The sequence below is a fragment of the Lynx rufus genome, unplaced genomic scaffold (genome assembly GCF_022079265.1).
Source record: "Lynx rufus isolate CCGP_SWC_20201006 ecotype Redwood Valley unplaced genomic scaffold, mLynRuf1.p SCAF_21, whole genome shotgun sequence".
NCBI lineage: Eukaryota > Metazoa > Chordata > Mammalia > Carnivora > Felidae > Lynx > Lynx rufus.
Window position 1 is genome coordinate 22,469,582 of NW_025814836.1, and position 24,237 is coordinate 22,493,818.

Genomic DNA, 24,237 nt, shown 5'->3' on the forward strand with positions numbered 1-24,237 from the left:
GAGCCTTAATTAATCAGGATCTCTGCATTTCTCAGCCTCCCCACCACTGACATTTTGGATGTCTGTTAGGGGCTGTTAGGGGCTGTCCCTTGAACCACAGGATGTTTAGCAGCATCCCTGGCCTTTGCTCACTAGATGCCAGGAGCACCCTCCTCCTCCCCACCAGTCTGGCAACCCGGAGGTAGCCACACGTGCCCTGGGAGGCAAGATACCTAGTTGACAACCACTGGCTTAAGCCATACGGTGACTTCAGCTGGATGTGATGATCAACTTAATTTTTTTTTTTCACAGACTTTAAAACTGAAGAGGAGCTCCTGTCTTACATACATGAAAATTACCAAAAGACTGTGGCCACAGGAGAAACCATGTTGTATTCATGTGCTCGGAATATGATCTCAACCATTAAAGCATTCCTAAAGTCAAAAGGCACCAAGGAATTGGAAGTAAGAGAGTATGGATGTTGCTGTTTATTATAGGTGGAGTGGTTGGTTGCTCGTTGGTGGGTTTGGTTCATATGTCTTGGGAAATGATTGCTATGCAGTGTGTGATTCAAAAATAAGAGAAGGGATGAACTTAATTCCAGATCTGGGGAGGTAGACACAATGAACTGGTAAAGCAGAAATCCAGGAAGTAGGCTGGGTGAGGGTAGTGGTAATTACATGTACTTCTTTTTTTTTTTTTTTTTTTTTTTTTTTTTTAATTTTTTTTAACGTTTATTTATTTTTGAGACAGAGAGAGGCAGAGCATGAACGGGGGAGGGGCAGAGAGAGAGGGAGACACAGAATCGGAAGCAGGCTCCAGGCTCTGGGCCATCATCAGCCCAGAGCCCGACGCGGGGCTCGAACTCACAGACCGTGAGATCGTGACCTGAGCTGAAGTCGGACGCTCAACCGACTGAGCCACCCAGGCGCCCCACATGTACTTCTTTTTAATGTTTTTTAAAGAGCAGAGGAGAGGGGGAAAGGGACACATCGAGAGAATCCTAAGCAAAGCTTCATGCTCGGTGTGGAGGCTGACGTGGGGGGCTCGATCTTACAACTGCGAGATTATTACCTGAGCCAAAATCAAGAGTTGGGTGTTTAACTAACTGACCCACCCAGGCGCCCCTTCGTGTACTTCTTTTCTAACAAAATCTCTGTTCTCAACTACATGTTAGCTGCATGAATTAAACCAGCGGTTTTTACCTTAGGTGACTTTAGAGTCACCTAGAACATTTTTGAAAAATGCTAATGCCTGGTTTCCTCACTCAAGACCAACAGAAACAGATCTCTTGGGCTTGGTTCCTGGGTATGTGTACTTGTAAAAAGCTTCGTAGATGATTCTATGCAGAGGGAGTATTGTAAACCACTGGTTTAGACCATGCTGTCATTGTCTTTATTCACGGTTAGTGCTGAAAGCCAGTCTCCTTCTCAAAAATAGATAGGAGTTATTTATAGTCCTTAAGGTTTTTTTTTCTAAGGTCAGACATGCAAGCTTGTTGTAGCCACACCTCCTTGCTCTTAAATATCTTTTTTACCCTGTTTTTTTTTTTTGAAGATATGAAATAAGAACATTCATTTCACTATTTTTCGTTCAATAAGAGGGAAATACCTAAGGGGATATACTTCCCTTCTTAGGGCATTAGTCAGCTGTGAAATAAATTAGATATAATAAGTAACTCAGTTTTCTCCTAGGTAATAATTCTGTATTTTCAGATGAACTGCCTGAATCAGGTAAAAAATCGCCTCTTAAAAACTAGCAAAAGTCTTCGACAAAATCTGGGCAAAAAACTGGATGAAGATAAAGTCAGAGAGTAAGTAACTACCTTTGTTGATTGATTGACTGATTTACCACCACTCCCAAACAAAGCTCTAAGATTTGCTTCTATTCATTTAAAATAGATCGCCAATTGTTCAAAGAGGCTCTTTGTGCCTGATTCTTCGTGATGTTTTAAGGTGCAGTTTGAGTTACCCATTTATCTAATAATCATGTCATTACTTAGAGAAAGCAATGACTCTTCTTTTTGGTTGTCGGTTCTTCTGGAAAAAGATCTTTGCTTAAGGAAGGAGCTTTTAGTTAAATGGCACTCATGATCGATATGACCAAGTATTTTTTCTCTCAAGGTGCCGGCTTCAGGTATTTCTTCGTTTGGAGATGTGTCTGCAGTGTCCTTCCATACATGAAAGTGTAGATGATATGGAGCAAGTGGTGAAGGAGGCAAGTATATAAGCTCAGGGCCCCTGGGAATCAGCCTCAAAGACGTTCAGCGTCCCTGCAGAAGGCATATGGTAATTTTCCACTGTCTTCTTCAGGTGACAGATTTGCTGCGCATGGTGTGTTTAACTGAGGATTCGGCATACCTCGCGAAGTTTCTGGAAGAAATTTTGGAGTTGTGAGTTTGAGGACTAGTAACTTTACTACTCTTTTACCAGGAACCACGTGTGGTATTGTGTGCGAATCGTGGAATGGGAGGACTGCTTCTCGTGCTGGATGAGGGGTGGAACAGAGAGGGTGGAACGGTGGCTGCTCCACGTTCAACCAGTCTGTTCCGCAGGTATATTGGCTCCATCCCGAAGACGCTCGGAACTCTTTACGACAGCCTGGGGTTTATGATTCCTCAGAAGCTAGCTGGCGTCCTTCCTCTCGACTTTTTCAGCGATGACTCCATGACACAGGAGAGCAGATCACCGCTTCTTTCTGTGCCTCTTCTGTCAAGTGCTCAGAGATCAGTGTCGGGTGGCACTGAATCTGACCAACTGGAGGAGCTTCGCACCAGATCAGCTAAGAAGAGAAGGTGGGAGCTCCAGAGATTGGAGGAATTACTTGCACTGTTGTAGTTCAGACAGAGGGCAGTTGCCTTTAAATAATTGAATTCCTAGCTGCCCTTACTTCTGAATCATAGAAACCACTTCTCGGAGTTCCTAACCTACATCATCTGATGCCTTTCACTACCCAGGGAATAGGCAGTGCTGTTGACGTGGTCCACAGTGTCCTTCTTACCTGTCCTCATGGGGTTGCCAGGAGCCTTTTATGAGACACGTTGAGGGCTTCCGCGTACTTTCTGTTTTTCTTGATGTTCTTCATTGCTCGTAACTAGTTGAATTTATAGCAGTTATTTTGGAAATTGTGAAGTTGGCGTATTTCGCTACAGATTCAGACCAGTGTCAAAAAAACTGACTTTTATTTAATGTTCTCTTAGAAACTCCGGTTCTTTTCTAATGTAACTACTTGTCACCTCTATTGAATGTGTTTTGGCTCTTTGTTTCTGTTTTTAAAAGGAAAAATGCGTTAATAAGACATAAAAGCATTGCAGAGGTTTCACAGAATCTTCGGCAAATTGAAATTCCCAAAGTGTCCAAGAGAGCTACAAAACATGTAAGTTATTTCCAGAGGACAGGAAATGGTGCTTCTAGGTCTGTTCTTTCCAGCAGGAGTTGATTCAACAAGTAAGATTGAAAGGCAGTGTCTCTACTTTGAGGAAATGGTCATTGGAGAATATAGAAATAAAAGTAGATGTTTTTAATCCAACAAGTAAAGAACTATAAATTTGTTAAAGATAAACCATCTTACCCAAAAGTGTGACAGTTAGAGGTGATACAAAGAAAATCAAGTGAAAGTTAGGAATGAATAAGTGAATTCAAAATATCTAGATAAGAAAACTCACAAAATAATAACTAACATAAGCAAAGAGACCGTTGAAAAAGTAATGTGCATCATGATAGGACTTTGCAGATCAGAAGGTGCTTTTCAGTACCTTTTACTTCAGTAAGGTGGGGTGGAGGAGGAGTGCTGTCGGGACCCAGGTGATCTGCTTTTCTGTGACAGTAGATGGGAGGACTTGAACCCAGCTGCAGTCTGTTAATATTAAGTAGAACTGATGTTTTATTAAGGAAAGAAGAGAGTACCTTGAAACTTTTTGGAACTGCAGGCACTCTGAGAAGAGTTAAAATTCTATAAGAACTAGTTTTAGAAGCATTAATCATAACAACGGTTTGCTTTGTTTCTAGATATGTATAGCTGTCCTTTGGGATTGGAGGTGGGATTGTATTTTAAGAGCTAGTGGTATTCACTTCCTTAGTGTGCCTTCATAAGTGTCCATGAATCAGGCACTAATCTTATGTGTTGGAATCATGAGTGGAGAGCAGGAAATCCAAAAGTGACAGCAGCAGAAGTGGCAGGCTTCCTCTCTCTAGCTGTTACAATGATTCACGGTCCTTTCTAGCACTCCTTAAGTCAGCCTCCATGTGGTAGTTCATTCTTCAAGTAACACATTGGCATAATGGGAAAGAAACAACCCCAAGCTTTAAAAACAATTCCATTGTATAGCTGTATCTATATTTTTAGATTATTGTATAGCAAATAATTTAATATAGAGACTCCTTAAGATTATAGTCATCCTCGGGGTGCTTGGGTGGCTCAGTGGGTTAAGCATCTGACTTTTGAATTCGGTTCAGGTCATGATCCCAGGGTTGTGGAGTTGAGCCCTGCACTGGGCTCTGCGTGGAGCCTGCTTAAGATTCTCTCTCTCTCTCTCTCTCTCTCTCTCTCTCTCTCTCTCTCTCTGTCTCTCCCTCTCTCTGTCTCTCTCTCCCATACTCACAGTGTCACTGTAAAATTTAAAAAAAGTGGGGGCACCTGGGTGGCTCACTTGGTTAAACATCTGACTTCAGCTCAGGTCATGATCTCACAGTTCATGAGCTCAAGCCCCACTTTGGGCTCTGTGCTGTCAGCGCAGAGCCTGCTTCAGATCCTCTGTCTACCTTTCTCTCTGCCCCTCCCCCACTCATGTGCTCTCTCAAAAATAAACTTTTTTTTTTTATTTAAAAAAAATTGTTTTTTTTGACGTTTATTTATTTTTGAGACAGAGAGCATGAACAGGGGAGGAGCAGAGAGAGAGGGACAGGCTCCAGGCTCTGAGCTGTCAGCACAGAGCCCGACGTGGGGCTCGAACTCACAGACTGTGAGATCATGACCTGAGCCGAAGTCGGACGCTTAACTGACCAAGCCACCCAGGCACCCCACATTTTTTTTTTAAAGAGTATAGTCATCTTCTAATTTATACGGGTTTTCCTTTACTTTTTTTAGTATAGAAGGTATACATGATCATCGTTACAAAACTGAAACCTTAATAAGTTAAAAGTTAAGAGTGTCCCTCCTCTTCCCAGGCCCCTTTCTGTATACACCAATAGCACACATCAAAGGTTTCCACATACCTGGACACACGCCTATACATAAATGTTACAAATCGTTACTAAGCTACTATACTTCTCCTTCCCACCCCCACCACTTTCTCCCATCATGTAGCTCTTTCTGTGTATGTACAGATAAGTCTTCCTTCGTTCTCTATTTTTTTATTTTTATTTTTTTTTCAACGTTTATTTATTTTTGGGACAGAGAGAGACAGAGCATGAACAGGGAAGGGGCAGAGAGAGAGGGAGACACAGAATCGGAAACAGGCTCCAGGCTCTGAGCCATCAGCCCAGAGCCTGACGCGGGGCTCGAACCCACGGACCGCAAGCTCATGACCTGGCTGAAGTCGGACGCTTAACCGACTGCGCCACCCAGGCGCCCCTCCTTCTTTATTTTTAAAGGTCTTACTAATCTTTTAGTGTCTGTTGGATGGATGTATCAAAATGTCTTTCATTCTTTATGGATATTTAGGGTGTTTTTTTTTTTAATTTTTTCTTAACGTTTATTTTTGAGACAGACAGAGAGCATGAAGGGGGAGGGTCAGAGAGAGAAGGAGACACAGAATCCGAAACAGGCTCCAGGCTCTGGGCTGTCAGCACAGAGCCCAACATGGGGCTCGAACTCACAGACCGCGAGGTCATGACCTGAGCCGAAGTTGGACACTCAACCGACTGAGCTACCCAGGCGCCCCTGGGGTGTTTCTTATTTTGCACTACAATGCAGGCTTCAGTGTCCTTGGAACATATATCTGTTTTTGTGCATTTTACAAGTATTTCTGTTAGGGGTTCCGGCAAGTGGAACTGCGAGGGTCAGAGGATTTCATGTGGAATTTTTATTCTTTTTAATGAGTGCCGGTTTACTCTTTCAGGAAGGCTCTCATCTTACTCTTCAGCAGCCTCCAGTCCTGGCAAAAGATACAGTGCAAGGTATACTTTGTCTTCTCAGTGTACGCATATACTGACTAGGATGACAAACTTAGTTTAATTGCATGTATTTAAACAGCTGCATACAGTTCTAAATTATAATTTTATATGATCGTTGGTTAATGAGATACGTCCAGGTATCATATGTCCTAAGTCCAAATATGTCCTAAGAATATCTTAGAATAAGATATTCACACAGTCTCAAAATAACTGCATTCTGCAAAATCACGGGCCAGAAATCTTTATTTATTTTTTTTTTTAATTAAGCTTTACACCCAACATGGGGGGTGAACTCATGACCCTGAGATCAAGAGTTGCATGCTCTACTGACTGAGCCTTCCAGGTGTCCCTGGCCTGAAATCTTTTTTTTTTTTCTTTAACACCATTATTATGAAAGCCACAGAAAGGAAAAGAGGCAGTGAAACTGGTCTAGATGAAAGCACTTTAAGTGTGACAGTTGAATGCACTATATGATCCCTGCCTAGATCTTAAATTCAGGGAGGCAAGAAGCCATAAGGGATATTGAGACAGTAAGAGAAATGTGAAGATTGGTAGTATGCTGGGTGATAGGCCCTTATTTTTTGTGGTGTTCCTACCTTACTGTGTTGTGTTCCTCGTGGGAAACTGTGTAAATGTAGAGAGTGATGGAGAAAACAAAACTTGACAGTTGGTGAATTTTAATGATGACTCTACGTGTAATGAATTAGTCATTGGCATTTTCTGTCAATGTTAAACTTTTATAAACTTGGGAAAACAAACCAACAAATCCAGCTTGGCTGTCAGATCATAAATGAGTTTCAGGCGTTTGTTTTTGAAACTCGGGTATCACTGGTGTCCTTAACTTTAATGTCTGTCATTGATCGGTAGATATAAGGGCTCCTCCCAACTTGTGGGTCATGGTTTATTGGGGTTGTATTTAAATGACTTGCTCTCAGAAGAGTTACCGTGGTGAGTAAGTGAGTCGGCTTCCCTATAGGCCATCTTGCTTCGGGTGAAGATGCCATCCTGCTGGCTTTGTCAGGTAGTTTTTGATTGATTCTTCAGCTACTTTCCTCAACTTTAAGTCTATAAATGGTCACACACTCCCATGTTCTGAAGTCAGGAAGAGAATTTAAAATAATGCAGCAAATTCGTGAAATACTCAAATCCACAGAGTGAAATCTGTGGATTTGAGAAGAACACTTTTTCTCCTTGGAGCTGAGTGCAAAGCAGTAAAAAGGCCCAAAGTGAGGAAAATCCTCACAATTCTGGCATACATTAAAACAGACCCTGATCTACACTACCGGCCTCCTGAGGATTGTGTCCATTTTACAATGACGACAGACTCTGATTTAAGTGATGTGGGCCTTCCTTGTGTTCCTGAAAAGTTAGATTTAAATTGAATTTGTAAAAGTAAATAGTCTTTATGTACCATATGAGTATAATACTTAAGAAAATCCTGTTAGTAAATGTGAATATAGAAGCCAGTCTGTAGAATAGTTCCTTAAGCTTAATCAGCTGCTTTCTGTTTTGGTTGTCTTTCTTTTCCCAGATATGGCATTTATTAGTGATAATATTTGGTGCTTTTGTGTGTTTTTTTTAATGCTTTCAGAAGTGACCAAAGTTCGAAGAAATCTCTTCAACCATGAAATGATTTCTCCTTCAAAGAGATTGGCAAAGCGGGGGTTGCCTAGAAGCCATTCTGTGTCGGTTGTGGAAGGTTTGGAGAATAAACTTAACAACTTGAAGAAGAAGACCAAAGGTATCATATTTTAGGGTAACCAATAGAAGGGGATTCTTGGATCCAAAGCAGTCTTCAGACTCTGTTGCAGAAGCTCATTGATCTCCTCCATTTTCCTCTCTGTGGTTACCATCAGTTTTCCCCTTGGGGTCTCTTCCTCCAAGCTTGGGTGAAGACTTAATCCTGGGATCTGGTCAGTCCTCTCCTACCTAGTCACCCCTACAAGTATCTGTTTGACAAGCCAGTGAAAAAGAAATGAAGGATAATGACAGTTTTTTTCCTAGTCTTTTGGGTGTTTTGGTTTTTTCTTTTTTGTTCTTGTAGTAATTGAGTAAAGAATGCAATTCACTGGCCTTCGTTGTATTCGTGAAGTGGTGCAACCGTCATCACTAATTCCAGATTGTTTTCATCACTCCAGAAAGAAACCACATATCCAGTACAGTCACTCCCGTTTCCCCCAACTTTCCCAGCTGTAGGCAGCCACCAGTGTACTTGCTGTTTCTGTGGATTCACCGCTTGTGGATATTTAAGTAGAGTCATATACTATGTGGTCCTTGTAACCAGCTTCTTTCACTTAACATAATGTTTTCAAGCCTTATGTACAGGTTGTAGCACATCTCAGCACTTCATTTCTTTTTATTGCCATAATACACCATTGTGTGGATAAACTGCCTTTTATTTGTCCATTCATCAATTGGCGGACATTTGAGTTGTTTCTACTGTTCAGCTGTTAGGAATATGCTTCTATAAACACACACAAGATTTCACGTAGACGTGTTTTTAATTCTCAGGCACATGCCTTGGAATGAAATTATAGGGACATATGGTAACTCTGTGTTTAACTTTCGAGGAATTACCAAATTGCTTTCCAATGTGGCTATACCATTTCACGTCCAGTTTCCCCATACCTCCCCCCCACCTGTGGTCTCTTTCTTTGATTCTCCCCATCCTCCTGGGTGTGCAGTGGTGGCTCATTGTGGTTATGAGTTGCATTTCTCTGATGACTGGTATTGAGCATCTTATCCTGTGCCTGCTGGCCATTTGTAGATCTACTTCAGAGAATGTCTATTCAAATCTTAGCCCATTTTCTAATTGGGTTGTCTTTTTACTGTTGAATTATAAGAATTCTTTATGTATTCTAGATATTGGGCCCTCATCAGATACATGATTTGCGAATATTTTACCTCGTCTGGGGGTTGTCTTTTCACTTTCCTTGATAGTGCTCTTTGATACACAAAGTTTTTAATTTTGGTAAAGTCCATTTGAAAGCAGTTTGTGAATTTTTGTCATTGCTCATGCGTTTGGTGTCCTAACTTAGGGAAAAAAAAACGAACAGAATCCGCTTTTAGCTTTAAACAGTTACGTTTCAGTCTGATCCATTTGGAGTTAACTTTTGTGCGTTATTTTGTGTGAGATAGGAGCCCAACATCGTTCTCTCATATATGGCTATCCAGTTGTTCCGTTGGTTGAAATGGCTTCTTTCCTCATTGAATTGTCTTGGCATCTTAGTCAAAGTCAATTGACCAGGGGTGCCTGAGTGGCTCAGTCGGTTAAGCATCCGATTCTTGGTTTTGGCTCAGGTCATGATCTCACGGTTCATGAGATCAAGCCCTACGTTGGACTCTGCTGACAGCACAGAGCCCGTTTGAGATTCTTTGTCCCTCTCTGCTTCTCCCCTGTTTGCTCACTCTCAAAATAAATAAACTTTAAAAAAAAAGTTAATTGACCGTATATATTAAGGTGTTAATTTTTTTTTAATTTTATTTAAATCCAACTTAGCTAACATATAGTGTAATAATGATTTCAGGAGTATAATTTAGTGATTCTTCTTACATATACCATCCAGTGCTCATCCCAGCAAATGCTCTCCTTAATGCCCATCACCCATTTAGCCCATCTCCACACCCAGTACCCCTCTAGCAACCCTCAGTTTTCTTTATATAAGAGTCTCTTAAGGTTTGCCTCACTTCCTCTTTTTATTTTTCCTTTTCTTCCCGTTTTGTTTCTTAAATTCCACATGAGTGAAGTCATATATTTATCTTTCTTTGCCTCTTTCGCTCAGCATAATACACTCTAGTTCCATCCATGTTGTTGCAAATGGCAAGATTTCATTCTTTTTGATCACCGAGTGATATTCCATTGTGTATATATATCACATCTTCTGTATCTATTCATCAATCAATGGACATTTGGGCTCTTTCCATAACTTGGCTTTGGTTGATAGTGCTGCTATAAACATTGGGGTGCATGTGCCCCTTCGAGTTAGCATTTTTGTGTTCTTTGGATAAATACCTACTAGTGAAATTGCTGGGTCTTAGGGTAGTTCTATTTTTAATTTTTTGAGGAACCTCCCTACTGTCAGAATGGCTACACCAGTTTGCATTCCCACCAGCAGTGCAAAAGTGTTGCCCTTTGTCTGCATCCTTGCCAACACATGTCATTGCCTGAGTTGTTAACGTTAGCCATCCTGACAGGTGTGAGGTGGTATCTCATTGTGGTTTTGATTTGTATTTCCCTGATGATGAGTGATGTGGAGCATCTTTTCATGTATCTGGTAGCTATCTGGATGTCTTCTTTGGAAAAGTGTTCATGTCTTTTGCCCGTTTCTTCATTGGATTATTTGTTTTTTGGGTGTTGAGTTTGATAAGTTCTTTATGGATTTTTGGATACTAACCCTTTATCTGATATGTCATTTGCAGATATTGTCTCCTTTTCCATCAGTTGCCTTTGTGTTTTGTTGATTGTTTCCTTTGCTGTGTAGAAGCTGTTTTCTTGATGAGTTTGCAGTAGTTCAATTTTGCTTTTGTTTCCCTTGCCTCCAGAGACATGTCTGTAAGAGGTTGCTGTGGCTGAGGTCAAAGAGGTGTTGCCTGTTTTCTCTTCTAGGATTTTGATAGTTTCCCCATCTTACATTTAGGTCTTTCATCCATGTTGAGTTTCTTTTTGTGTATGGTGTAAGAAAGCGGTCCAGGTTCATTCTTCTGCATGTCACTGTCCAGTTTTCCCAGCACCACTTGCTGAAGAGACTGTCTTTATTCCATTGGATATTCTTTCCTGCTTTGTCAAAGATTAGTTGGCCATACGTTTGTGGGTCCATTTCTGGGTTCTGTATTCTGTTCCATTGATCTATGTGTCTGTTTTGGTGCCAGTACCATACTGTCTTGGTAATTACAGCTTTGTAATACAGCTTGAAGTCCAGAATTGTGATACCTCCAGCTTTTGTTTTCTTTTTTAACATTACTTTGGCTATTTGGGGTCTTATTCTGGTTCCATACCATTTTAGAACTGTTTGTTATAGCTCTGTGAAGAATGCTGGTGTTATTTTGATAGGGATTGCATTGAATATGTAGACTGCTTTGGGTAGTGTCAGCATTTTAACAATTTGGTTTTTAAACTTTTTTATATGTGTATTTATTTTGAGGTAGAGGGAGAGAGGGAGCATGAGCGGGAGACAGAGCATGAACGGGGGAGGGGCAGAGAGAGAAGGAGACACAGAATCCGAAGCAGGCTCCAGGCTCTGAGCTGCGAGAACAGAGGCCGATGCAGGGCTCGAACCCACGAACCGTGAGATCATGAGCTGAGCCGAAGGCAGATGAGCTACCCAGGCGCCCCAACAATTTAATTGTTTTTTAAATGTTAGGTAGAAGTCAGCAGTAAAGCCATCTAGTCCTGAGTACTTCTTTGTGGGAAGGTTTTGATAACTACTTCCATCCTTTCACTTGTTACATACAGGTTTATTCAGATTTTGTTTCTTCTTGAGTCTGTTTTCAGTGTTTGTGTCTTTGTAGGAATTTGTCCATTTTTTCTTGGTTATCTATTTTACTGTTACACAGTTGTGCACCTTATTCCCTAATAGTCATTTGTATTTCTGCGAGCTCAGTAGCCATGTTCCCTCTTTCATAGTAGTTTGGGTTTTCCCTCTCTTTTCTTGGTCAGTCTAGTTAAAGATTTGTCAATTTAACAAAGACGGGAGTAGAGTTTAGTGATTCTTCATATAAAGCACTGGGTGTTTTATGGTTCTTCTCAAAGAACCGACTTTTGGTTTCATTGGTTTTTCTGTTGTTTTTTAATTCTTGATTTCATTTATTTACTATGTAATCTTTACCATTTCCTTCCTTCTACTTGCTTTGATGTTAGTTTGATCTTTTTGACCTTTTCAGGTTTAGTTTAGGTTATTGATTTGAGATCTTGTTTTTTAATACAGGCATTACAGGTACAAATTCCCTTCTAAGCACTACTTTAGCTGTGTCCTGTAAGTTTGGGTGTGTTGTGCTTTCATTGTCATTATCTCAAAATATTTTCTAATTTCCCTTGTGATTTTTTCTTTGGCCCATTGACTATTTATGTGTGCATTGACCTTCATGTATTTGTGAGTTTCCCAAATTCCTTCTGTTGTTAATTTCCAATTTCACTCCATTGTGGTTGGAGAACAAACTTTGTATTTTAGTCTTATTAAATTTGAGACTTATTTTATGCTCTACCATTTGACCTATAATGGAGAGTGTTCTGTGTGTGCCTGAGAATAATGTGTATTCTGCTCTTATTGGGTAGAGCGCTATACTAATCTCTGTGACCTGTTTATTTTATAACTGAAAGTTTGTACCTCTTAATTCCCTTTATCTATTTCACCCACCCCCCACGCACCTCCCCTCTGGGGACCACCAGTTCTATATATTGAGGAGTCTGGTTTTGTTTTTTTAGGTTCCACATATAAGTGAAACCATATGGCATTTGTCTTTCTCTGACTTAGTTCACTTAGCAAAATACCCTCTAGGGCCATTCATGTTGTCACAAATGTCAAGATCTCATTCTTTTTTATGGCTGAGTGATATTCCATTGTATGTATGCCACATCTTCTCTATCCATTCATCTATCAATGGGCATTTGGGTTGCTTCCATATCTTGGCTATTGTAAAGTTGCAATAAACAGAGGTGTGTGTATATCTTTTTGAATTAGCAGTTATCATTTCTTTGGATAGATACCCAGTAGTGGAATTATACTGGTGAATTATATGATAATTCTGTTTTTAATTTTTAAATGAACTGTCATTGGGCATTAAGGAGGGCACTTGTTGGGATGAGCACTGGGTATTACATGTAAGTGATGAATCACTAAATTCTGTTCCTGAAATCATTATTACACTACATGTTAACTAACCTGGATTTAAATAAAAAATAATAATAGTCCAAAACTATAAGGTTTAGAATCAAGATATGTATGTATATATATATTAAAAAATCAAGAATTTCCTCTACAAAAAAAAAAAATAATAAAATAAAGGAACCTTCATAGTGTTTTCCCCAGTGGCTGCACCAGCTGGTATTCCCACCAACAGTTCATAAGGGTTCCCTTTTATCCACATCCTCACCAACATTTGTTATTTCTTGTTTTGATACTAGCCATTCTGACAAGTGTAAAGTGACCTATCATTGTAGTTCTGATTTCAGTTTCCTTGATGATGAGTGATGTTTGAGCATCTTTTTGTGTCTCTGTTGGCCATTTGTATGTCTTTGGAGAAATAGCTGTTCAGGTCCTCTGCCCATTTTTTAATTGGATTATTTTTCTGGTGTTGACTTGCATGAGTTCTTTATGTGTTTGGGATACTAACCCCTTACTGGATATGTCATTTGCAAATATCTTCTCTCATTCAGTAGGGTTGCCTTGTCGTTTTGTTGGTTTCCTTTGCTGTGCAGAAGCTTTTTATATTTCAGTGTAGTCCCAAAGGTTTATTTTTGCTTTTGTTTCTCTTGCCTGAGGAGACATACCTAGAAAGAAGTTGCTGATGTCAGGTTACTGCCTGTGTTCTCTTCTAGGATTTTTATGCTTTCAGTTCTCACATTTAGGTCTTTAATCCATTTTATTTTCGTATATGGTATAAGAAAGTGGTTCAGTGTCATCCTTTGCACGTAACTATCCGGTTTTCCCAGCACCATTTATTGAATAGACTCTTTTCCCATTGTATATTCTTGCCTCCTTTGTTGTAGATTTACCACATAAGAGTGGTTTAGTTCTGGGCTCTGTATTGATTCTTTTGATCTGTGTGTCTATTTTTGTGCCAGTACCATACTGTTTTCATTATAGGTTTGTAGTATATCTTGAAATCACAGATTGTGATACCTCTAGATTTGTTCTTTATCAAGATTGCTTTGGCTAATTGGGATCTTTTGTGGTTCCATACAAATTTTAGTATTTGTTCTAGTTCTGTGAAAGATGCTATTAGTATTTTGATAGGGATTATCTTAAATCCGTAGATTGCTTTTTGTAGTATGGAAATTTTAACAATATTAAATCTTCAAATCCATGAGCATGGAATATCTTTCCATTTATTTGTGTCATCTTCAATTTCTTTTATCAGTGTTTTATACTTGTCAGAATACAGGTCTTTCACCTCCTTGGTTAAGTTTATTCCTAGGTATTTTATTCTTTTTGGTGCAGTTGTAAATGGGCTTTTTTTTTCTTCTACTTTGTTACTAGTGTGTAGAAAGGCAACAGATTTCTGTATATTAATTGCAATCCTGCACCTTTACTAAATTTATTTATCGGTTCTAGTGCTTTTTGGTGGAATCTGTAGGGTTTTCTATATATAGTATCATGTCATCTGAAAATAGTGACAGTTTTAATTCTTCCTTACCAATTTGGGTGCCTTTTATTTCTTGTTCGATTGCTACAGCTAGGAGTTCCAGTGGTACTGTGTCGAATAAAAGTGGTTGATACTCTTGTCTTTTTCCTGATCTTAGAGGAAAAGCTCATTTTTCACCATTGAGTATGATGTTAGCTGTGGGTTTTTCGTCTATGGCCTTATTACTTTGAGGTATGTTCCCTCTAAACCTACTTTGTTGAGAGTTTTTACCATAAATGGATGCTGTGGTTTGTCAAATGTTTTTTCTGTGTCTGTTGAGACGATCATACAGTTTGTATTCTTTCTCTTGTTCATGTGAAGAATCACGTTGTTTTGCAAATATTGAACCACCCTTGCGTCTTTGGATTAAATCATACTTGTGGTGAGTGATTTTTTTAATGTATTGCTGGATTCGGTTTGCTGATATTTTGTTGAGGATTTTGGCATTTTTGTTCATCAGAGATACTGGGCTGTAGTTTTTTGTAGTGTCTTTGGTTTTGGTATCAGGGTAATGCTGGTCTTGTCAAATGAATTTAGAAGTTTTTTTTCCTCTTTTATTTTTTGGAATAGTTTGAGAATTAGGTTTCTTTTAATAATTTTTATCACTTTGTTGACTGTCTCATTTTGTTCATACATTGTTTTACTGATTTCTTTATTTCTTTGTGATATTCTTGAGTCATTGAGGACATTTAGAAAACCTGATTTACTGTCCTTGACCAGGCATTCTGATGGGTTTTCTTAGTGATGGTCTCCATCAAATTCTTCTTTTCCCGTGGATGGGCTCTATGTCCCTGTTCCTTTGTATATTTTGTAATTGTTTGTTGAAGATTAGATATTCTGACTATTATAATGTGGCAACTTCGGAAACCAGATTCTCCCACTCCTGAGTGTTTGCTCCTGTTCGCATATTGAGGACTTCAGCTGTCTCTGTTTTCCAAACAGAGACACGTAGTCCATATTGTGTGTGGTCACCGAAGTTTCTGTTATCTCTGGTTTGCCAGTAACCTGACCAAGATTTCCTTAAATGTCTGACTCTAAAAAGGGAAAAACAAGAAAGTATTCTTGTCCCTTTAAATCTTCCCATAGCCATCTTGGGAAACGCAGCTGCCTCCTGGAGGTCCCAAAACCAGAGCAAGTGTCTGCGCCCGCCCATCAGGGGTCCATCAGATTAACCACACAACCCCAAGTTTGGAGGACAAGGTGTCTGCCCTACCACCAGCCACCTGCTCCCGGAATGTGGGCCCCTCTCCCCACAGCTGCGGTGAGGCTGGGGAGAGGAGATCAGAGCTTCATGCGTGGTGTTCCCGTACCAAAAATCAGCAGCATCTTCCTTGCATAAATCATGTCCCTCATTGTTGCAAGTAGCTCCTTGGGTTCCAGAGTTCCAAAATACTTGATTCTGATCATTTCCCACCCCCCACTCCCCTGCCAGTTTACTAGCTGTTTTGGTGGAGAGACCAACCCCTAGCTTCTTATGGCACTATTTAGTGTAACATCACTCCCTCTGGGGATTACAATTCCTATCTTCTAAGAGTCTAATTCAGATTAATACCAACTTCATTTCAGCAGTATTGAAAAACTTTGCTCCTATAAATACAGTTCTGTTTCCTACCCCCTCCTTTGTGCTCCGTTGTTATACACATTACATCTTCGTACACTCTATGCCCATCAACATCAATTTATAATGATCACTTTATTTTTCAACTCCTAGGAGAAGAGAGTTACAAACGGAAACTGCTTCTGTGCTGTACGTTGTATTTATTTATCTAGTTCCTTCCCTGGTGCTCTTTGATTCTTCCCATGGATTTGCCTCACTCTTGAGTGCCCTTTGCTCTCAGCCTGAAGGACCCCCTCTAGTATTACTCATGGGGCAGGTCTGCTACTGAAAAGTTCTGTTTTTTTGGGGGGGGAATTTGTTTTTAACCTGGGAATGTGCTAATTTCTCCCTCATTTTGAACAATAATTTTGCTGGATATTCAATTCTTGGTTGAGTCTTTGCCCTTTCAGCGCTTTTCTTTTTTTTTTTTTTTTTTATTGTTTTTGAGAGAGTGCGAGTGGGGGTAGAGACAGACAGACACACACGCAGAATCTGAAACGGGCTCAGGCTCTGAGCTGTCAGTACAGAGCCCGACGCAGGGCTCGAACCCACGGACCACGAGATCGTGACCTGAGCCGAAGCTGGACACTTAACCGACCGAGCCACCCAGGCACCCCTGCATGTCTCTTTTTTTATTGACAACTGGACGTAACATAATAAGGCATTTCTGACTTCTCCCCTCCCCTCCAGTGTTTGTTGTTATTGTTACTGCTTTTGTTTGGTGACTTTCCTGAACTAATTCTTTAAAGTCTGTATTCTGTCATGTGTGGCCACTGACATCTGCTCACTTAGCTTAGCGATCCAGCTAATGATTGGACAGATTTTCTTTGATGCCTGGAACCAGTAAGTTTCTCAGCCTTTGCTGAGGGCCTTTGGTGCGTTGGCTCATTTCTTCAGTACTCAGCCAGGCAGCGTATATTTCTCTCTGCTTTTCTAGAGCCTCAAGGTGAGCAGTGGGTGACAGCTTAGGGCCTTCTTGGGTTTACCCTGGGCGTGCACACAGCCCTGCATTGCATGGAGTTTTAGGTCCCAGGAATATGTTGAAGGTTTGTTGAGTCCTCCATAGACACCTCATTCCCTAGTTTCCCCTTTTACGCTTTTGGTTAGCTTGTTGTTTGCCCCAGCTGTTATCACTCCCCTAGGCAGCTGTGATGTTCACAAGTGCTGCCGGTTGGTTTCAGTAAGTGCGCCCTGGAAAAAGCTCATTCATACTGGGTGAGTCCTGAGGTCAAACAGAGACTACTTGAGCCCGTGAGATTTTGCTTTTGCGGGGGAACTGCCAGACAGGTCAGATAATGATATCTGTGAATGGGGCTTTGGAGGAGCTCCAGTCTCATTTGGCCCTGTTCACACACAGGCCCCTGGGCCGTTGGTCTGCAGAGTGATTGCAGGCTGTTGGTTTTCAAGGCTACAGGGCTGGGGGCGCTGGGGCAAGATAAAGTTCCGTGGACTTGGCTGTTGTTACTGGGATTCACTGTTTTTCTTGGATAAATACTCCATGGATTGTTGCAAACTAGTTAATTTCCAGAGTTCTGAAAAAGCTGGTTTTGCCCATTTTTGCCCAGTGTTCTCGTTCCTTTTGTGGAAGAGTTATTTCAGAGGTTCTTACACCACATTCCTGCCGACATCTCTTCCTGGTCACTTCTAATTCCCTCTAAACTAGTCCTCCCGTGATCAGCTTGGTTACATACCCCACTGCGGAAATGCATGCCGGCTAGATGGCTCTCGCTATTCAGTATCTTAATATCTGTGTGGCATGTCAGCACTTTCATACTCTATCATTTCATCATAAATATAAGAAGCACTGGTGAGATGGATACTTATTAGTCCTGATTATTTTTTTTTCAGAATTGCTTATTAGAATTTTACAGTATTTTACACTAGCTTATTATTTAATCTCTAATGCTGATTGACTGTTGTATCATGTTAAATTAAGTCCTATGGTTAGACGTTAGCCCCAAAACAATTAAGAGCCCCTCCGGTAAAGACAAACAGAAACCACTCCAGGTGAGTAGTAAGCCATACAGAATTGCAGACTGCTCGCTTTGCCTTGCTGCCACTTCTTGATAAGGTTAAATGAAATTGATGCTATTTACATTTTAGGTTATCACAAACTGCTGACTAAGAGTGTGGCTGAGACTCCAGTACATAAGCAAGTCTCCAGAAGGCTTCTTCATAGACAAATCAAGGGCAGGTGAGTAACGTCCTTGCCTAGCTACTTTGTGTAGTCACACAGCCTTGCTAATGATCTTGTGGGCCACTGTCCACCTTCTCGGAGCCCCTGTGACTGATGTCTTAACTGTCTTATTACTAAAGAGTATTCAGCATTCTGTAAATTCTGAGGACTAGAGAATCATACAGAATGCGCTCTTTTGTGTCACCTCTTTCACTTGGCATAATTATTTTGAGATTGGTCCATGGTGTTGTATGTATCCATATTTCTTCCTTTTTGGGGTGGTGAGGGGTTGCTGAGAAGCAGTCCATCAAATGGGTATTCCACATTTATAAACTTTTTTTTTTTTATTTTATTTATTTATTTATTTATTTATTTAAATTTTTTTTTTTTTCAACATTTATTTATTTTTGGGACAGAGAGAGACAGAGCATGAACGGGGGAGGGGCAGAGAGAGAGGGAGACACAGAATCGGAAACAGGCTCCAGGCTCCGAGCCATCAGCCCAGAGCCTGACGCGGGGCTCGAACTCACGGACCGCGAGATCGTGACCTGGCTGAAGTCGGACGCTTAACCGACTGCGCCACCCAGGCGCCCCAAACTTTTTTTTTTTAATTAAAAATTTTTTTAACTTGTTTTATTTTTTTTTAAATTTACATCCAAATTAGCATATAGTGCAACAATGATTTCAGGAGTAGATTCCTTAGTGCCCCTTCCCCATTTAGCCCATCCCTCCTCCCACAACCCCTCCAGCAACCCTCAGTTTGTTCTCCATATTTAAGAGTCTCTTCTGTTTTGTCCCCCTCCCTGTTTTTATGTTATTTTTGTTTCCCTTCCCTTATGTTCATGTTTTGTCTCTTAAAGTCCTCATATGAGTGAAGTCATATGACACTTGTCTTTCTCTGACTAATGTCACTTAGCATAATACCCTCCAGTTCCATTCACGTAGTTGCAAATGGCAAGATTTCATTCTTTTTGATTGCCGAGTAATACTCCATTGTACATATATACCACATCTTTATTCATTTGTCCATCAATGGCCATTTGGGCTCTTTCCATACTTTGGCTATTGTTGATAGTGCTGCTATAAACACGGGGGTGCATGTGTCCCTTCAAAAGAGCACACCTGTATCCCTTGGATAAATGCCTAGTAGTGCAATTGCTGGGTTGTAGGGTAGTTCTATTTTTAGTTTTTTGGGAACCTCCATACTGTTTTCCAGAGTGGCTGCACCAGCTTGCATTTCCATTATAAACTTTAAAAAAAATTTTTTTCAGAGAGCGTGTATGCATGTGCTCACACACGGGGGAGGAGCAGAAGAAGGAGGGAGAAAACCCAAGCAAGCTCTGCGCTCAGCCACCCACACAGGGCTTGATCCCAAGATCCTGGGATCACGACCTGAGCCAAAGTCATGAGTCTGGTGCTCAGCTGACTGAGCCACCCAGTCCTCCCCTGCACAATTTTAAAAACCATTCTTCATGGCATCTGGGTGGCTCAGTCATTTAACTGTCTGATTTCTTGATTTTGGCTCAGGTCAGGACCTCATGGTTGTGAGATCAAGCCCCATGTTGGGCTGTGTGCTAAGTGCAAAGCCTGCTTAAAGATTCTCTCGGAGCGTCTGGGTGGCTCAGTCACTTAGGCAACTGACTCTTGGTTTCGGCTGAGCTCATGATCTCATGGTTTATGTGTTCAAGCCCCACGTCAGGCTCCGTGCCACCTGCTTGGGATTCTCTCTCTCTGTGTGCCCCTCCCTTGTGCACATGCTCTCTCTCAAAATAAACATTTTAAAAAACCTTCAAAAAAATTCTCTCCCTCTCAGCTCCTCCCCTCACATGCTCACACTTTCTCTCTAAAAATAAAAAACTTAAAAAAAAACCAAAAAACCCACGCGGGGCACCTGGGTGGCTCAGTCGGTTAAGCTTCTGATGTTGGCTCAGGTCATGATCTTGTGGTTCATGAGTTCAAGCCCCATATCCGGCTCTCTGCTGTAAGCACGGAGCCTGCTTCTGACCCTCTGTCTCCCTCTCTCTGCCCCTCCCTTGCTTTCTGTCTCAAAAATTAAAAAACAAAAATGCAAAAGCATTTGTCATTACATAGAGGGGTCATCATCACTGCTGGGCCAGGCTGCAAGTTTAGGATCTCGGCTCAGCCTATGTGTGTGGTGGGCCACAGTTTTCCATGGTAGTTAGTGTCTGAAAGTTTGTCGTGCTAAGCTGCCCCTTTCCTGGTTCTTTGGCTAGAGAAAGCTGACTTTTCTTAGGGCAGTTTTGGTACCTGTTGGCATATTTGGGTTATCTATTTCCCCAGCACCCAGTCCAGGATCCAGGAAGCAAAAAGGGAACTCTCTGGGAGCTCACTGCCCTGTCTCTCTTTGGGTCCTGTGATCCCCAGCCACCTGCCTCTTCTTGTCACTGTTTAATCTGTAGTTCATTTTAATATAACATCCAGGGTTTTTAGCTGAACTTAACAGGAATAATAGGAAGGTTTCATCTTGACATTATTTGTGTACAGATTTTACATACTTGTGCAAGTTATCTACAGGATAAATTGCAAGGAGAGAAATGGGTGGGTTAGAAGGCATGCATATTTTTAATTAATTTTTATGTTGTAAAACCACTTTCCAAAAAAGTGTTCTAACCATTTTACTTGCAACAGTAAAGTATATGAGAGTGCTTGCCAACACTGGTACTCTTAAGCCCTGTGGTCTCTGTTGCTTTGTGAGGCTTATGGTGCATGAACCATGAGTGATACTAAATAATCCCTATGCTTGTTATTCGTTAAGGTCCTCGGAGCCTGGTCCTGATATTGACATAGTCGAAGAGTCCCCAGAAAAAGGAGCAGACGGTATTACCTATGTTTGTTTTGTGCTGTTTTCTCTAGTTTCTTTGAAAACCCTCTATTTGTGGTGTTGTTCAGCATGTCCTAAGATATTGTGCAGACACTATGACAGCTCTGGGCCTGCAGTGTAGATCAGTAAATGTTTATTAGTAAATGGTCTTTTACACAGAATTTCCTGAGGGAATTTCTGGAGAAACCTTTTTACACAGTAGGAACAGAGGTCAGGGTACGGGCTAACACGGGGTGATACAAAGTGCCGTGGCTTCTTTTTAAAGTACATGTAATTCAGGGGTTTCCAAAAGCAAACATTTTGTTTTTTCCAAAAACAAAGTCATGTTTTTAATGACTCAAGTAATTTGTTTATTGTAGAAAAATCAGAAAAGTAAAACAAAAAATACAGAGAAGTCAAATTAAAAAAAAAAATTTTTTTTAACATTTATCTATTTTTGAGACAGAGAGACAGAGCATGAACAGGGGAGGGTCAGAGAGAGAGGGAGACACAGAATCTGAAACAGGCTGCAGGCTCTGAGCTGTCAGCACAGAGCCCGACGCGGGGCTCGAACTCACAAGCCGCGAGATCGTGACCTGAGCCGAAGCCGGACGCTTAACCGACTGAGCCACCCAGGCGCCCCAAGAAGCCAAATTTTTAATAATTGCTTGGTAATCCCACAACTCAGAAATACTTAACATTTTAGCTTCACTGATACTCGGACAGGTGTCGTTTCTACACAAATGTATGTATCATAAACATGAAAACTGCAATTTTTAAATTTAAAAAATTTTTTGCAAAAGTCACACTATATAAACCCTTTTTTCACCCAGTATCATGGTTAAAAGGGTGGCAGTTTGAGGGGCGCCTGGGTGGCGCAGTCGGTTAAGCGTCCGACTTCAGCCAGGTCACGATCTCGCGGTCCGTGAGTTCGAGCCCTGCGTCGGGCTCTGAGCTGAGGGCTCGGAGCCTGGAGCCTGTTTCCGATTCTGTGTCTCCCTCTCCCTCTGCCCCTCCCCCGTTCATGCTCTGTCTCTCTCTCTGTCCCAAAAATAAATAAACGTTGAAAAAGAAAAATTAAAAAAAATAAAATAAAATAAAAAATAAAAAAAAAGGGTGGCAGTTTGAGATTTCCAAAGGTCACAGTCTGGTAGGTCAGTGGTTTTTCTGAACTTTGTTGGAGCCATATGTCCTACCCCTTGTAACTTTGTTACACTTCAGAAGTCTCAAGGTCAGTAATTTGTGACAGTCCATTTTGTATGTGGTATAACATAAATTTTACCCATTTCATACACAGGCAAATGTAAAAAGCTTGCGTTTCTCCCTGGTTACTAACTGTGATTCTGGTTTTGTAGAAATAAGCTTGAGACGAAGTCCTCGAATCAAGCAGTTGTCACTCAGCAGGACAAATTCTGGTTCCTTCTATTCTGTGTCTCAGCCCAAGTCTCGAAGTGTGCAAAGAGTTCACTCATTCCAGCAAGACAAATCAGGTAATTTGCTTGCCCACCGCCTAGTTGTGTGCCTACTTGGCGGGAAGTATTTTTGGGAAAAGAAGTATAAAACTTGGCATTTTCTTTCTTGATATTGGAGCGGTAGAACAGGCATATTCAGTAGAGGTTTAGAGTGATGGACGATCCCTGACATTCACTAACAGCGTCCTTCCTTTGGATTCCTACAGCTGGTCATTCATACTATCCTTTTGGTAATTTATCCATTCAACAGGTAAATTACCTGTTATTTCCACCATGTGTTCACATTCTACACTCGGGTCCTAGGTGGAAGGGGATACCTGTTTGTCCTTCATTCTTTCATCCATCATTAGTTTGGATCATCAGATAATGTGTTTTTATATTTACAAATTAAATTCTTTTACTTGCCTCACATAAGGGCTGAGGTAACTATGCAATCTTATTAAAAGTCCAGATGGCAGCAATAATTGGGGTTGCTGGTGTAATTAGGTGGGATCCCCCACTCCCAGTAGCTCGAAAAAAATTGTTTTCTTGTATGGACTGGCTGTTCTGTTAGTATTGGGAGGGCAGGAGTTGAGAAAGAATTACTATTTTTGACTTGCAGACCAAAGAGAAAAATCTCCAAACCGAAGTATTCGTTCTCCCAAGAGCCTGCTTTTTGGGGCATTGCATGAGATGGTCAGTCCTTCTGAGAAGGGTTCAGCTCGACTTCAGAGGACTTCAAGAAGCACATTGTGTTCTGAGATACCTACATCTTATCAGGTATAACATTTCTATAATGTTTAAAGTAGTGTGGTCTTGTGGGGGGAAACAAACATGGCCCAAAAAACCCACTGAGACCATTAGGGACGAGAAAACAGGTGATCTGTAGATGTTAATACGTATTTGGGGGTGGTTGGGTTGATCGAGATGAATGGTTATTGGGTATATAGGGATGTAAGGCAGCAGTCTGGCTGAGGCCAAGGTGGTAGGAGAAAACAGAAATGATCTCATCTAGTCTCTTGGTTTCGTCCACCATTTTTATCATACACCACGTATAGATCTTCCTGAAATGTACAGGCATCATTCATCTGTTGCCCTTACACTACCCACCCAATCCAGTCATCCACGTGAGAAGCCTGAGTCACTCCCAGACATAGCCATTTATACCCATTCCCTTTTCTCCATCCCTGCAGTTCTGCCCTATTCCAGTTCTGCCTGGAACATTTCAACTGCCTTTTCCCTCTTCCCTCTCAAGTCCATCCTGCCCCCAGAGGCCAGAGTGAGCCTTCTTTTTTTTTTTTTTTTTACATTTATTTATTTTTGAGAGAGCACAGTGGGGGGAGGGGCAGAGAGAGAGGGAGACACAGGATCCGAAGCAGGCTCCAGGCTCTGAGCTGTCAGCACCGAGCCCAACGCGGGGCTTGAACCCACAAACCGGGAGATCATGACCTGAGCCGAAGTTGGATGCTTAACCGACTGAGCCACCCAGGACCCCCTGGAGTGAGCTTTCTGACTGCATCACTTTGCTTAAAGCTCTAGAGACCTGTTAAACAGGGTTTTCTGAAAATGGAATCCTTATGTTAAAAAATAATTTTTATTTGGAAACCCAATAAACCGCTTAGAGTTTGTGGGAGGACACTCAGCTATGGAGATGGGTTTGAAGACCACAGATTTACAGAACCAGGTTCAGTCCTCTCCAGATGGGCATGGGCCTCCATCGGCTGGCTCTGGCCCCCACTCTCCCTCTGCTCTGTCCTCCA

The 24,237-nt window shown here is 41.2% G+C and overlaps 1 protein-coding gene across 6 annotated transcripts in view; it reads left to right on the forward strand.

Annotated features, from left to right (window-relative positions):
- Positions 1 to 24,237, forward strand: part of TICRR (TOPBP1 interacting checkpoint and replication regulator) — a 48,745-nt gene that overhangs the window by 19,275 nt on the left and 5,233 nt on the right. For all 6 annotated transcript variants that reach the window (XM_047086706.1, XM_047086702.1, XM_047086700.1 and 3 more), the window contains 12 exons: positions 292 to 443; positions 1,695 to 1,792; positions 2,103 to 2,196; positions 2,292 to 2,371; positions 2,534 to 2,773; positions 3,258 to 3,354; positions 6,038 to 6,095; positions 7,684 to 7,833; positions 18,133 to 18,223; positions 20,982 to 21,043; positions 22,382 to 22,516; positions 23,100 to 23,257. In XM_047086706.1, coding sequence (XP_046942662.1) covers positions 292 to 443; positions 1,695 to 1,792; positions 2,103 to 2,196; positions 2,292 to 2,371; positions 2,534 to 2,773; positions 3,258 to 3,354; positions 6,038 to 6,095; positions 7,684 to 7,833; positions 18,133 to 18,223; positions 20,982 to 21,043; positions 22,382 to 22,516; positions 23,100 to 23,257 — 1,415 coding nt within the window. The remainder of the gene's footprint in view (positions 1 to 291; positions 444 to 1,694; positions 1,793 to 2,102; positions 2,197 to 2,291; positions 2,372 to 2,533; positions 2,774 to 3,257; positions 3,355 to 6,037; positions 6,096 to 7,683; positions 7,834 to 18,132; positions 18,224 to 20,981; positions 21,044 to 22,381; positions 22,517 to 23,099; positions 23,258 to 24,237) is intronic.